At 45.0% G+C, this 11,987-nt stretch overlaps 1 protein-coding gene across 1 annotated transcript; it reads right to left on the reverse strand.

Moving 5' to 3' along the window:
* Positions 1–3,826: 3,826 nt before the first annotated feature.
* Positions 3,827–11,422, reverse strand: LOC125704114 (CUGBP Elav-like family member 4). The gene is made up of 3 exons (XM_048969443.1): positions 10,860–11,422; positions 4,591–4,729; positions 3,827–4,010 (listed from the first exon to the last, which is right to left on the reverse strand). Exons 1-3 carry the CDS (start codon positions 11,107–11,109, stop codon positions 3,827–3,829), a joined length of 573 nt encoding a protein of 190 aa, XP_048825400.1. The 5' UTR covers positions 11,110–11,422.
* Between the last annotated feature and the right edge of the window lie 565 nt (positions 11,423–11,987).

Raw genomic sequence — 11,987 nt, forward strand, 5'->3', positions numbered from 1 at the left:
CTAAACCGCATGACAAAAGCATGGGCTGCGGGACGGTCCAGAGAATATCATCAACACATAAAGGGGTCTGTTCTGCCAAGAACAAATTCTGCACCCATAGCAACAGGCAACAGATGCCAGCCCTCCTGCTGAAAGTTCCATACAGACGCCACCCCCCCCCCCCACTTCCCATGGGCCGACACCATGACTGTCTATGCCCCGCCCATTTCCAGCAGCCCTCCACACAAACTCTGCCCAGATACACAACACAATGCGTCACCCAATTACCCAACTCACAGGAAACGACATCCGTAGTAACGAAAGAGAGAAACTGTGAGATAAAAGGCTATCGCTTGCTGCGATTTGCCAGCCTGATTAATGCGAGGACGTAACCCTGTCCTGTACAATCAGAGGAATTTATTTTCCTGCCAAAGGGTAAGGACTTATTTCTTTTTCCTTTATTTCTCTCTTTCCATTGGAAAAAAGGGACGTAATAACAATGCGATACAGATGTAATTTATGACCTGGCAGTCGCTTGAGTTTCCTTGCATCCGGAGTCCGGCCTTTTTCCTCATAATGGGAATTAATTTCTTGTGGGCGCCGAAGTTTGACAAATCTTGCGTGGAGGACAAATTGACCAGCAGCAGACTGTAATTTGTCCTTTTGGGGGACTGCCTGGCCCCGCACTCGCTCCGTAATTAGTCTGCGTCTGCGAGGTGCTCCCGTTTGAGGGGATCTTACAGATGGGTGCCCCGGGTGCCCTCTGAGATAAGACACGGGGGACACTGTGACGCCAGCAATCCCCCCCCCCCTTGTAGACTTCCCACCCCATTGCCCATCCTTTGGTGCCCCCCCCCAACCCAGCTACAAGATAAGGAGGAGCAGAAGCACAGATGGTATTAGAAGGAATTGAATCGAGATGACAACGGTGATAGTAAAGACGATGATGAAGCTGATGATGACAGACATGAAGAAGACAGGTGATGATGGAGGAGACAATGACTGAGGTGACGATGACTGCGGTAACTGTGACCAAGGTAATGATGACTGAGGTGACGATGACTGAGGAAAGGATAATTGCCAGTGACTGAGGTGGCAACGACAGGGGAAACGATGACGGATGTGATGATGACAGGAGTGATGATGATGGTGGTGATGATGATGAAGGTGCTGAAGAAAGAGGTGAGGAAGATAGAGGTGATAATGACGGATGTTATGATGATAAAGGAATGTGAGGGTTAAGAAGAGCAACCATCAAGAGACCCTAATGGTGCACTTTACCACACATGAGAATAATACGTAGAGAGAGACGGGAATACGGGACAAGGTCGGGCCACCTTAAAAAAGTGCTCTCATTACCGTAACTGTGTGATAGAGCTGTTTACAGAACACTGGCCTGGATCTTCGGATCATTTGTTATATAAATATCTTGTTAGAGGTTTTTTCTTCTTACATTAAAATATAAGACAGTTCATGAACCGATACTGGTTAATTGGTGCCCCGTCAACGCATTTTAATTAACACGAGTGTTACGCTCGACTAATTACGCAGTTAGACGGGACAGAAATCTGCATACAAAGCGGACTCTCATTACCCTGGCCAAAACCTTTATTTAGAAGAAGTCCTGAGCATATCCATTAATGTTTCCATCACGAGTGAACGTAGGAGAGGGCGGGTTGTGTCAAAATGTGCCGATGGCGACACCGGATTCAGGGTGGCATGGAGTTACATCAGCCGGGGTGACTTTCTTACGTGGCATGTGGAGGGTAGTTGTGGGTGGGTGGGTGGGAGAATTTCTGTATCGGAGGCCTCAGAACCTGAAGTTCGGACACAGGGGATAGTATAAATCCCTGACGCCAGGAGCATTGCCCTGACTTGCAGTTAATGCTCAGAGGGGTACCCCGGCCCGTTATCAACCAGACCTCAGCAATGAAAGAAGGAAAGATGTCAGAGAATGGGAGGGGAAGAATGGGAAAATAAGTGACTAATTGGCTTTTGGGCTTGCCTATGCCAGTGAACAGGCCTGTTACATTCAGGCTTGGGCACCTAATTGGAACGAGCAGTGAATAAGTCGACACCTCTGCTGGAACCCCAAAAAACCCAGCAGATTTCCACTTAAAGACAACAGGCTCCACACCACCTCACTGTGTGTCCATAGCCGAAAGAGGCAGGCAGAGGAAAGCTTTAGAGTACAGGAGGGTGGGGCTCTGGAGAGCGTTAGGAGAGCAACATCCCAGAGACCCTTAAAAGGCTGTGTGAGTGCCGCTGAGATCTGCGGGGACAGGAGATTGGCCCAGAGAGAGGGTGAGAGCAGGGCGACTGTGAACGGCCAGTGAGAATACGACAGTGAGAGCCGCAACCAGCTCTGCACAGGAAGCGGACGCCTTGTGGGCCACGGACCAGCACGGCAAACAGGTTTCACAGGAAGTACAGCATGTACAATGCAGCTTAATTCACTAATAGTTCCAAGGACAAGAATTTACTTGACAAGAATGTTTTTCTGGGCTGGCATAGAGGCTCAGTGGGGTGGGGCTGGGGGGGGTTCAAATCTCGCCACTGCTCTGTGTGTGGGGTCTGCATGTTCTCCCTGAGTCCTGTAGGTTTTCCCTTGCAGTCCAAACACAGGCAGGCTAATTAGTGTTTGTAAATCGGCTGTCATGGATGGTTGTGTTGTATATGGACCGGCATCCTACCCGGGGTGTACCCCAGCCTTATGCCCTGTGTGCCTGAGATGGGCTCTAGCACCCTCTCCCCCTCCCACTGGACAGATGATGAATGGATGGACCATGTACTTTTCTGTAATGTTCAGTATAAATACTTTAACCAGCATCGGCTGAACCTACGTGGCCTGCAGCTGAGGCCTCAGGAATAAAATGTTACGTAGACACTTTTTATTTTTTCCCCAGATTCGTTAAAGTTAAAACAGTGCTGTTTTCACACAGAAGTGTGTGTGTGAGAATGTGTGCTTGTGTGTGTGTGAGTGTGTGAGTGAGTGAGGATTTGTATTTACTACAATGTGGGGACCAAATGTCCAATACAAACCTCAATTTTATAAAAAAAAAATCTGTGATTGTAAACGAAAAACTAAAACAGCCAAAAATCTTGTAAGGTTAAGGTTAGAGCTGGATGAGCATTAGGGTTAGGGTTATGCCCATAGAAATGAATGGAGAGTCCCCCCAAATATATAGATTCCTAATCTGTGTGTGTGTGCGTGTGTGTGTGTGCGTGTGTACATACATGTGTGTGTGTACTGTATGCACGCATGCATGTGTGTGTGTTTGTACGCGCATATGTATGTGCATGCATGCATGTGTGTGTGTGTGTGTGTGTGTGTGTGAGCGTGTATACCTATCCTTATGGAGACACAATGTCCCCATAACGTGATAAATATCAGTTTTTTTTCCCTTATGGGGACCGGTTTCCTATTTTATAAAAATCAGTGACTGCTATGAAAAAAACTAAAAATGCAAAAAACTCTTGTACTTTGCTTGGTTACTTATGGTTATGGTTAGGGCTGGGTGGGGGTTAAGGTTGTCATAGTTAGCGTTAGCATTTTTCCCATAGAAGTGAATGAGCGGGCCCCATAAGGATATGTATACCTTACAGTGCGTGCGTGCCTCTGTGTGTGTGTGTGTGTGTGTGTGTGTATGCGTGCGCGTGTGTGAACAAGTGTTTGGCAGCTGACTACCAAAACCAAACAATTCTCTTGGGCATGAATCAAATTTAAGGGCATGAGCCTCTTGAACAGCAGACCTCCAGGTGACGGAGAATCTGTCAGTCCCCCTTCATAGACAGGGCTCCCCTCCCCACTCCCAGCTAGATGAGTGCCAGCATTCACCCCCCCACCCTACTCGCCCCAAGCGCTCGGCAGCGGAAACTGCTCTCTGTCCGACATGACAGAGAGTCGGAAGGCTTTCATCTCGCCTCCGCTGCCGTTGGCGGTGGTGAGCCTCGCGAGGCGGGTCGGGGCGCCGTTCAAAGGCACTGGGTCCACACGCAGCCTGGGCCCCCTCTCTGTCCCCCGCTGAGTGCTGCCAGGGGCCACGCCGAATAATTGTCTGAAATTGATTGGATCGAGCCCCGTTTCGAGTGGCTGGGGATGATTTTGGAAAACAACAGGAATGCACGAGCAGTCGGGTGAGCTGGCCGTGACGCTGGGGCCTCGTCGACACATCACTTATGATGGCCAATCAAGGCACGAATTTGGCATGGTGGCTCTTAGACAAAACGGGGCCCTGCCCGGGGGCCCGGCACTGCGCTTGGCTTCAGAAGTGCTACTACAGTCACTGCTAGGCTAGGGGTGGCCCCACTGCATGTTCATTCCTAGCATCACAGGCCACGGCCCCATCTATGTCAGCGCCCCCTGCAGGGGGGGCAGTGGGGCTGCAGGGTTTCCCGCGCCATTACTCATGTGTGTCTCCCTGAATATCAGAAGGCTCCTCGGCTTACACACCGTGTCACACAAGCAGCACCAGGCACAGTTTAGCATAATATTCTGTATCTCCCTAGAGACAATTGCAAACAGCTGATTAGCCCACAGCAGGATGCATCCAACAACATGACCCCCCCCCATTGCGCCCTGTCATGCTGTTGCTCCCTCTCTAAACTCACCTTGAGGTAGTTCCCCCAAGGATAAGCAAGGTGGGGGTAGGGACCAGGTGACTTACCCCAGGCAGGGTCTTCTGCTCGTGCAGGGCACTCTGGGCCTTCAGTGCAGACTCCCTGGCACAGTACGTGAGAAAGGCACATCCTGGGCAGGGAGACACAGAGAAGGGTCACCCCACAGAAGCAGTGTGGAAAAGAGCCTAGACAGTGCATGGGCATGGGCAGGGCATGGATGAAGTATGGGTAAAGTCTGCACAAGGGATGGGCAGGGCATGGATGGACAGAGACAATTCCAGAATTTTTTAAGGTTGTAAGAGGGGCTATAATTCATACAACTTCATCAGTAACCAATGATATGTTATAAATCGATGAGTGACAAGGGAAAGGGTCCAATCAGCTTTCAGCTGGGGGCAGTGTCCCTGTGGCCCCACCCCTCTACATGCCCCTGGGCATGAACAAAGCATGGCTATGGTATGGACAAAGGATGGAAAGGATATGCTGAACAAACACAGCACAGTCACGCTGTGACAAGACCTGCATCACAACTACAGAAGACAATTTTCTAGAAAGAAAAGCATCACATTTTCAAGATCCTGGTTGTTTCTGTTTGCATATTATGTATATTGTGTTTCAGAGTTGTGTGAAATGCAAAAGAAACAGGGACATTGCGGTTTGTCTCACTACTGCAGCCGCTTTATGTTGCTTAACATTATAATTCTATCAGCAAGTCCCACGATAAATTCCTTAAAAATGCAACCATTCAACAAAATGTTTTGCACTAAATTAAAACAGATAACATCAATATACGTTTCTGGTAATTAAGCTCACGATGCATCTCTAAAAAAGACATCAAAAACAGCGCCCCCTAACCGCTAAGGTATGGCACTGCATGTGGCACAACTGCAGAGGGAGAAGGTTTGCAGGGATGACCTTTGACCCGATTTGCTGCCAGATCCAATCAACCCTCCAGACCCCATACTGCTTGCATCGATCCCCTGTAGTCAGCTGGTCACATGAGAATAAACGTCACTCTGGCTAATGATGATGAGAAACAACAGAGGAGATGCTGCGTACTTCAAGGGTCACAGCAGGTGCTCGCTACGTAGGGGGCATGTGATTCCCAGGACCAGCCCAGTGTGACCCATCAGGCTTCTCAGGGTGAATCAGTAAGGGAGCCTCCGCCCAAAAGGCCCAGGACAGCGGGATGCCAGTTCAATGTGAACCATCCGCGTGACACACCCATACCACTGTATTTTCAATGGTGTTTAGCTGGGAGCCGTGTACAAAGTCAGTTATAATACTGAGACTCCGTCTGGATCCCGCGAGCTGCAGCCCAGCTGAGCCTAATTTCCTCTTTGGGTCTCCGCAGTAACCTGTGATATCGCCACATTATTTATTTACCTAACAGCCGCTCTGGCTCACAGCGTGCAGCTCTCAGCTTTCACAGGTGGACGTTTGCCGATGTGACTCGGCAATCTGAGCCCTGCCAACAGCCCCCCCCCCCCCCTCCCCCCCACAGGGGACTCGAACCCGCAAGTTCTTGGCCACAGGTTCTGCAATGTTAGGACCAGATACATAAACAAGGCTCGTTACTTTCTGTGCTGCCAATGCTGACTGGCAGTCAGCATCTGCATGTGAAAAGCGGAAGGGGACTCAGGCTTTCACATGGCTGATCTCACACATACATGCCTGCGCACTCTGGAAAGCTGTATTTTTGCCAGTGAATGGAGGTCAATGATCAGACGTAGGATGGAACTGGGCCAGCAGGCAACCGTCACTCAGCACGGGCGGGGAGTGGGGCAGCATGGCTTATCACTGTCATCACTGTCACATGACCCCTTCCAGGCAACTTCTGTTTTAGTCCCCCCCCCCCCCCAAAAAAAAAAAAACACAAACACACACGCAAAGAAAAATATCCATCGCTCGTTAGAATATTTTTATTATCACAAAAAAACCTCCCTGCCTTTCAGTTCTAAAAGATGCATTTGTTTGTTTCCCTGAGCGTTGACAGTTAAGCGGAAACTGCCGAAACAGATAATAGGAAAATGAAAATGGGGAGAGCAAAAACAGGAGCGCTCGCTACTGCTGAAAATTCATGTGCATTTGCAAGTTTCTGCGAGCGCACGATTGCATAACACCCTTTTTTCATACCGAGCTTTCCTTTCCCCGTCTCAGCGGGCTATTTCCCGTTTCCCGGATATGGAATAAAAAATAAAACATCACAAGAGCGCTGAAACACGGGACATTTCACGGAACACTTGTAACATCAAATCTTTCTCATTTTGAGTGATCTAAACTGCAAAGAGCACGTCAATCTACGCAGCAATACAGAAACAGCAAGATATTACCGAAATAGATGACATGGAAACATTACACAATACTTAAAGCTGATCTATTGAACTAATGATCTTGACAAACCGGTTATTAATATAGTTACTATTATTATGCACAAATTTAAAGTAGCCCTATTCAAAGACCGGACACATTTAGGAATTTCGAGAAACTCATCCCACCTTTCCAAAAATAGCTACATTAACCTACCCCAGTGTTGTCCAGGGTCTGTTTCCAACAGTAATGCAATTAACAATATTATTGTTACTTAAAATATAACACCACCGTACTTTAGACGTTATAGATCAAGTATCCTTGTCCCTCCGAGAAACCAGAAAACGAGAATATTTAATAGAAAGACATGTAAAAACATATATATAAGTACATTGAATAAGAACACTGCAAGAACATTTATGAACAATATTAACGCACGCGCATATACGTATACTCAAGCCATACTGCAAACGCCGTAATAAATGTCAAAGGACACAGCAGATTATATAACCAAACCATGACCGTTAAAACTATCACATAATATACTTTACGCAAGGGTCGCGTTACTCCTTAAAATACACTGTATTTCAGTTAGGCCTATAACAGGATACATTGGCATTTAGGCAGTTTTTTTTTCAGTAGTATCTCGTTCGTACTATAGACCCAATATAAGTCCTACTACACCAGACCGTCGTCTGGGATAAAATCAGTTAAAGCTTTTTTTGTCACACTGTCGTTGCTTATTTGCGTTTCTTATGTACCCTGACTGCACCGACGGATACATGGAGGGTTCGGCTCACCTGTTGCTATGAGCTTTTCGGTGGTTGTTGTATAGCCTAGAATAATAACATTACATTTATATTACTGTTAAACGTTCAATAAGTAATATATGCGCATGTTATTTCTTAAACAAGCCCTGAGAAGTTTCGTCAAAAAACCTGTTGCTTGGAGCGGTAGCCTACCTATAAAAAACACGATGCTGCAAACTACAAAGTTCACTCGCTCCCAGATAATACGAGGCAAATGTTCGTCGGCATATTTAAAGAGGTAAATGTAAACGCCGGTATGTGAACTGCAAACATCTTGAAGCCTCCGCGATACACCGTGGTTGAAAGCAGCAACAACGCGAATGGAAGTTTTTTTTTTTTTTTTTTGTTAAAAAAAAAAAAAAACTCCCGTATGGACGGTCAGTCTCATTATGCATACATTTTGACAGTATACTACCCTTATTATTCTATTCTATGAGATTGTAGTCTACTTTTCTGCGTAGGTGCCTTATAGATGCATTTTTTTAAACGTGACTTTAAGAATAAAACTATATTGATTCTTCTGTATGCCATATATAGGCTATTTTATATAGACCTATTGTGTGAGAGAGAGTTAAATATATTATAATTAAATGTGCTATGGGCCCTGCCAAAAAAGACATCAGTCAACGTCAGAAAAGTAATACGGGGAGTGAAGAATTTTTTTTGTATGTGCGGTGTGCTTTTGATATCAACATCAACCCACAACCCGTACCCCCATTCTTTTCAATTATCCTGTCCTAGTTGCGTAAAGGTGATGGAATATTCGGGTCTACTACGTTGGAAGCAATCATGACAAAGTTAAATAGGAAGATTAAGTATTTCACGGAATAAAGTATAACAGGTGTCATCGTGACAAGGGCACCCATAAAGCGGGGGCAGCCCGGGACTTTAATTAACCATTTCTGCATTGTTCTTAGTATATTGAATAACTCTCATAATGATGCAATCTATTGCGACACGTGACACGCCGTCCGTTGCGCAGGACTCCAAATTCAGCGCCGGGGCGTGAGGTACGGACCGCCCGCACGACCCTCGGCGCTGTGCGTCGCAGACTAGCATGGCCCATTAAATGTGAATTGGATACTTGCGCTCCGCAGATCGCACAGGGCTAGCTCAGAACTCTACCTGTGTTATCTGATTAAAAATACTTTTCTAAACATATAATAGTAGGCCTATAATATTGTTGCTGTTATGTGTAGGTAGTGTATGTAATATACATTGTATGCAATGTATATGTAATATATAATACCATATATTATGTATATACATGCTCTCGAAAGAATGCAGGTTTATGAAATAGATGGCGATGTTCCGAAAGTCCAGAACATTCACTTTGCTAAACATATTTTCTTTGTTTATTTGTTTCAATTGTTTCATTGCACATTTCACGTATTATTTTTTATATTTATCTGAATTTACACAATGTATGTATAAGCAGTAGTTTTATCTTTACTAATGGTCATGTTATCGCGACTACAGTAGGATATAGCAACAACAATAATAACATTTTTTTGCGGGGGTTGTGCTTTATTAAAATGAATACTCGCGTCTTATTCCGAAAAAATGTACTACGTTTAGCTACTGAATAAAAGCAATGTTCGTACTTTGTGTTAGACATTGTGATCCCGGTTTTAATTATTAATCTTTTACTTAATTAGTGTAACGTAGCCTTACAGAAAATATATCGTATAGCATCGATATAACACTCACAACAACAATGTCACACATTCCATTATAGTAAGCACTCACTTAATAAATATTTATAGCTTACTTATTGAAAAGTGGACTAAAAATGTTGTCTTTGCGCAATTATTCCTCCTACATGAGTATATATTACTATATATTTTAAGTCGATAAACGATTCTCTATCTCCGGTTTTAATTTATCGTAAAACAACTGTAAATATCACGAAATAGCTTTGTTGACACGTTTACTATTGTTACTGTCGACGCGTGAATTAAGGCTTTTGTATAATATTTAGGTGATCGACGCCGGAGTAGGGAGGTGTGACAGCTCGGGGAAGAAAAAAAAGTGTAATTTCAGTAGCGAACCGATTAGTATAGGAGGCATTTAAATCATTCCGAAAAGGCTGCCACTGGGAACTTCATCCACATCCATTTCTGTAAAGGTCAAAAGTGAGAGCAAATTCTCTCCATGTCAAGGTATGAACCTGTGTAAATTTCAGGAGACAGAAAAAATAGTGGTGCGTTTTGCAAAGACGTGATTGAAAGAAACTCGACGTTCTGTATCATATCCGTGTACAAATCGGTTTGCTGTAAATACGACGGCAAAGGGTTGCATTTCTCTCACTCATTTTAAATTGTTGTTTATCGTGTTCTAACGAGTACTGCACGTCTAATTCCCCCTATATGTGCATGCATGCACTAATACATTATAGTGCAGATAAAAACTAAATTTTTGCGACATGGGAGTTTCAATACAATAAACGTACATTAATTTCGTATTTTCATAATAATAATATAATACTTATAATTACTATCAATGCTATTGTGCCTTTTCTGTTGACACTGCAAATTTTAGCTTTTCATCGGGTTTGCTAAAGCGTTAACAGCCAGCGTAAAATATACCTCAACGAGAACTAATGCACGCCAAGGAACTTTAAGCTGGTCTCCGCACTTTGCCCGACATTTTTACCTAAGGAAGTGGGCGGCATGGGTAAAATGCACGTTTATTTTAAGACCCCTTCTAAAGAAGGTTCCCTGCTGATGCTTTGGGATATACTTTCTAGAGTCATATTTAGTTGTCCCGGTTTTTGTTATTCGTCGATGCCGATTCTCCCGCTGAACGCTGGAAACACAATGGCTGTGCCCGACGTAAACACACACACGCACACACACGAACCCGTTTTACCCCGTAGTATTCACGTGGACTCGAGTCTGACACACCACAGAAACGCCCACCCCCCACACCCTCCACCCCATTCAAACAGCAAGAGTCTCTCCACTGTCTCTAAATTAATTTCATTTTTAAATAACCGAGATTGCATGGCAGGGGGGCTTCCCCTCGCCCAAACCTTGGGAAAAAAACGGATCACTTTTTATGCTCTACCGAAGTGGTGACGAATCGGTGGCGCTATGGCTAGAGATTGCTCAAAAACAATGATACGACAACAAAACCGACCTTTATGCATTCCTGTAAACCTGTCTTTCAGCACGGTGAGTTCGTATATCTTCCCGAATTCCTCAAACAGGGGTTTAAGGTCTTTCTCCTCCAGGTTTCTCGGTATTTGCCCGATAAACAACTTGATGGCGTCATGGTCTTTCATGGGAATGGTGTTCTGTACTATGCTAAGTCCGTTCATCCTGCTGGCGCTGTTCGTGGTGCTGAATCCATTCTCTTGCTGCACTCCGTTCGCAGTGACTGTAGCCATCTTTCTTCAATGGACCGACTGCTTTCTCTCTCTCTCCCCCCCTCTCTCTCTCTCACTCTCTCTCTCTCTCGCTTGCACCCTCTCTCCCTCTCTCGTCCCTTCTCTCTCCCTCTATCTCAAACACACACTCCCCCTTCTATATCTTCCTTTCTCACTCGTCCCTTTACTCTTCTCTCTCGCTCCCCTCTCTCCGCGTCTCACTCCCTCCCGCACTATGCCCTATTGTTTTGATTGCGCCTTATTTATCTTCATATACTGTCATCCTTCTTCTCGTTCTCAATCTGTTTCTTTCTCCCCGTGTCAGCTGCCACTCTGCTTGTGACGTCAGTCCGTGGGTTCCTGACTAGACCCCCTGCCAATTTGCATAATAAACCCGTCTCAGCCAATGGGAGGGCAGGACGTGCGGAGGCCTACGGGGTGCAGCGTGCTTCCAAACGTTTATTCTAGAGAGAGACTGGGACGTTTAAGATCCGGCGAGAAAATCCGCTTGTGTACACATCCAGATTCAACCTAATTTAATACAAATATTGTCACTGAGCACACTAGCCTGTCTCTGAAACTTTTATTAGGAATAATTTTCTATAAAGCGGCCAAATGCGACGGCTTTATTAGCTCTGTACTAAAATCGCTGACGATTAATTAGCCCACTTCAGACACCACGCTACCATTTATATTTGTCACAATAATTTAAATTAACGTAATGTCATCGTTGGCGAAAAATGCACAGTATTGTATCATATATTGAAAAGTATTTACATATTTATCATTTTCGCGTAGTAATTTTTTCGTGCATCTTCCAGTATTAACACAGACCTAGGGCGACTAGTCATAGTCTCATTTCAAAATGATAGTCAGCTTTTAGTATTTTTAAATATTTT

Source organism: Brienomyrus brachyistius, chromosome 11 (assembly GCF_023856365.1).
Source record: "Brienomyrus brachyistius isolate T26 chromosome 11, BBRACH_0.4, whole genome shotgun sequence".
In the NCBI taxonomy this organism is placed as follows: domain Eukaryota; kingdom Metazoa; phylum Chordata; class Actinopteri; order Osteoglossiformes; family Mormyridae; genus Brienomyrus; species Brienomyrus brachyistius.

What these genes read in the sequence shown, in the direction of transcription:
- LOC125704114 (XM_048969443.1), bottom strand. Translation starts at nt 11,109, where the DNA reads ATGGCTACAGTCACTGCGAACGGAGTGCAGCAAGAGAATGGATTCAGC. An exon ending in GTTTACAGGAATGCATAAAG is followed by an intron (nt 4,730 to 10,859) that starts GTCGGTTTTGTT and finishes CTCCCTGCCCAG; the next exon opens with GATGTGCCTTTCTCACGTAC. An exon ending in CTTGGGGGAACTACCTCAAG is followed by an intron (nt 4,011 to 4,590) that starts GTGAGTTTAGAG and finishes GGCCCCTGGCAG; the next exon opens with CACTCAGCGGGGGACAGAGA.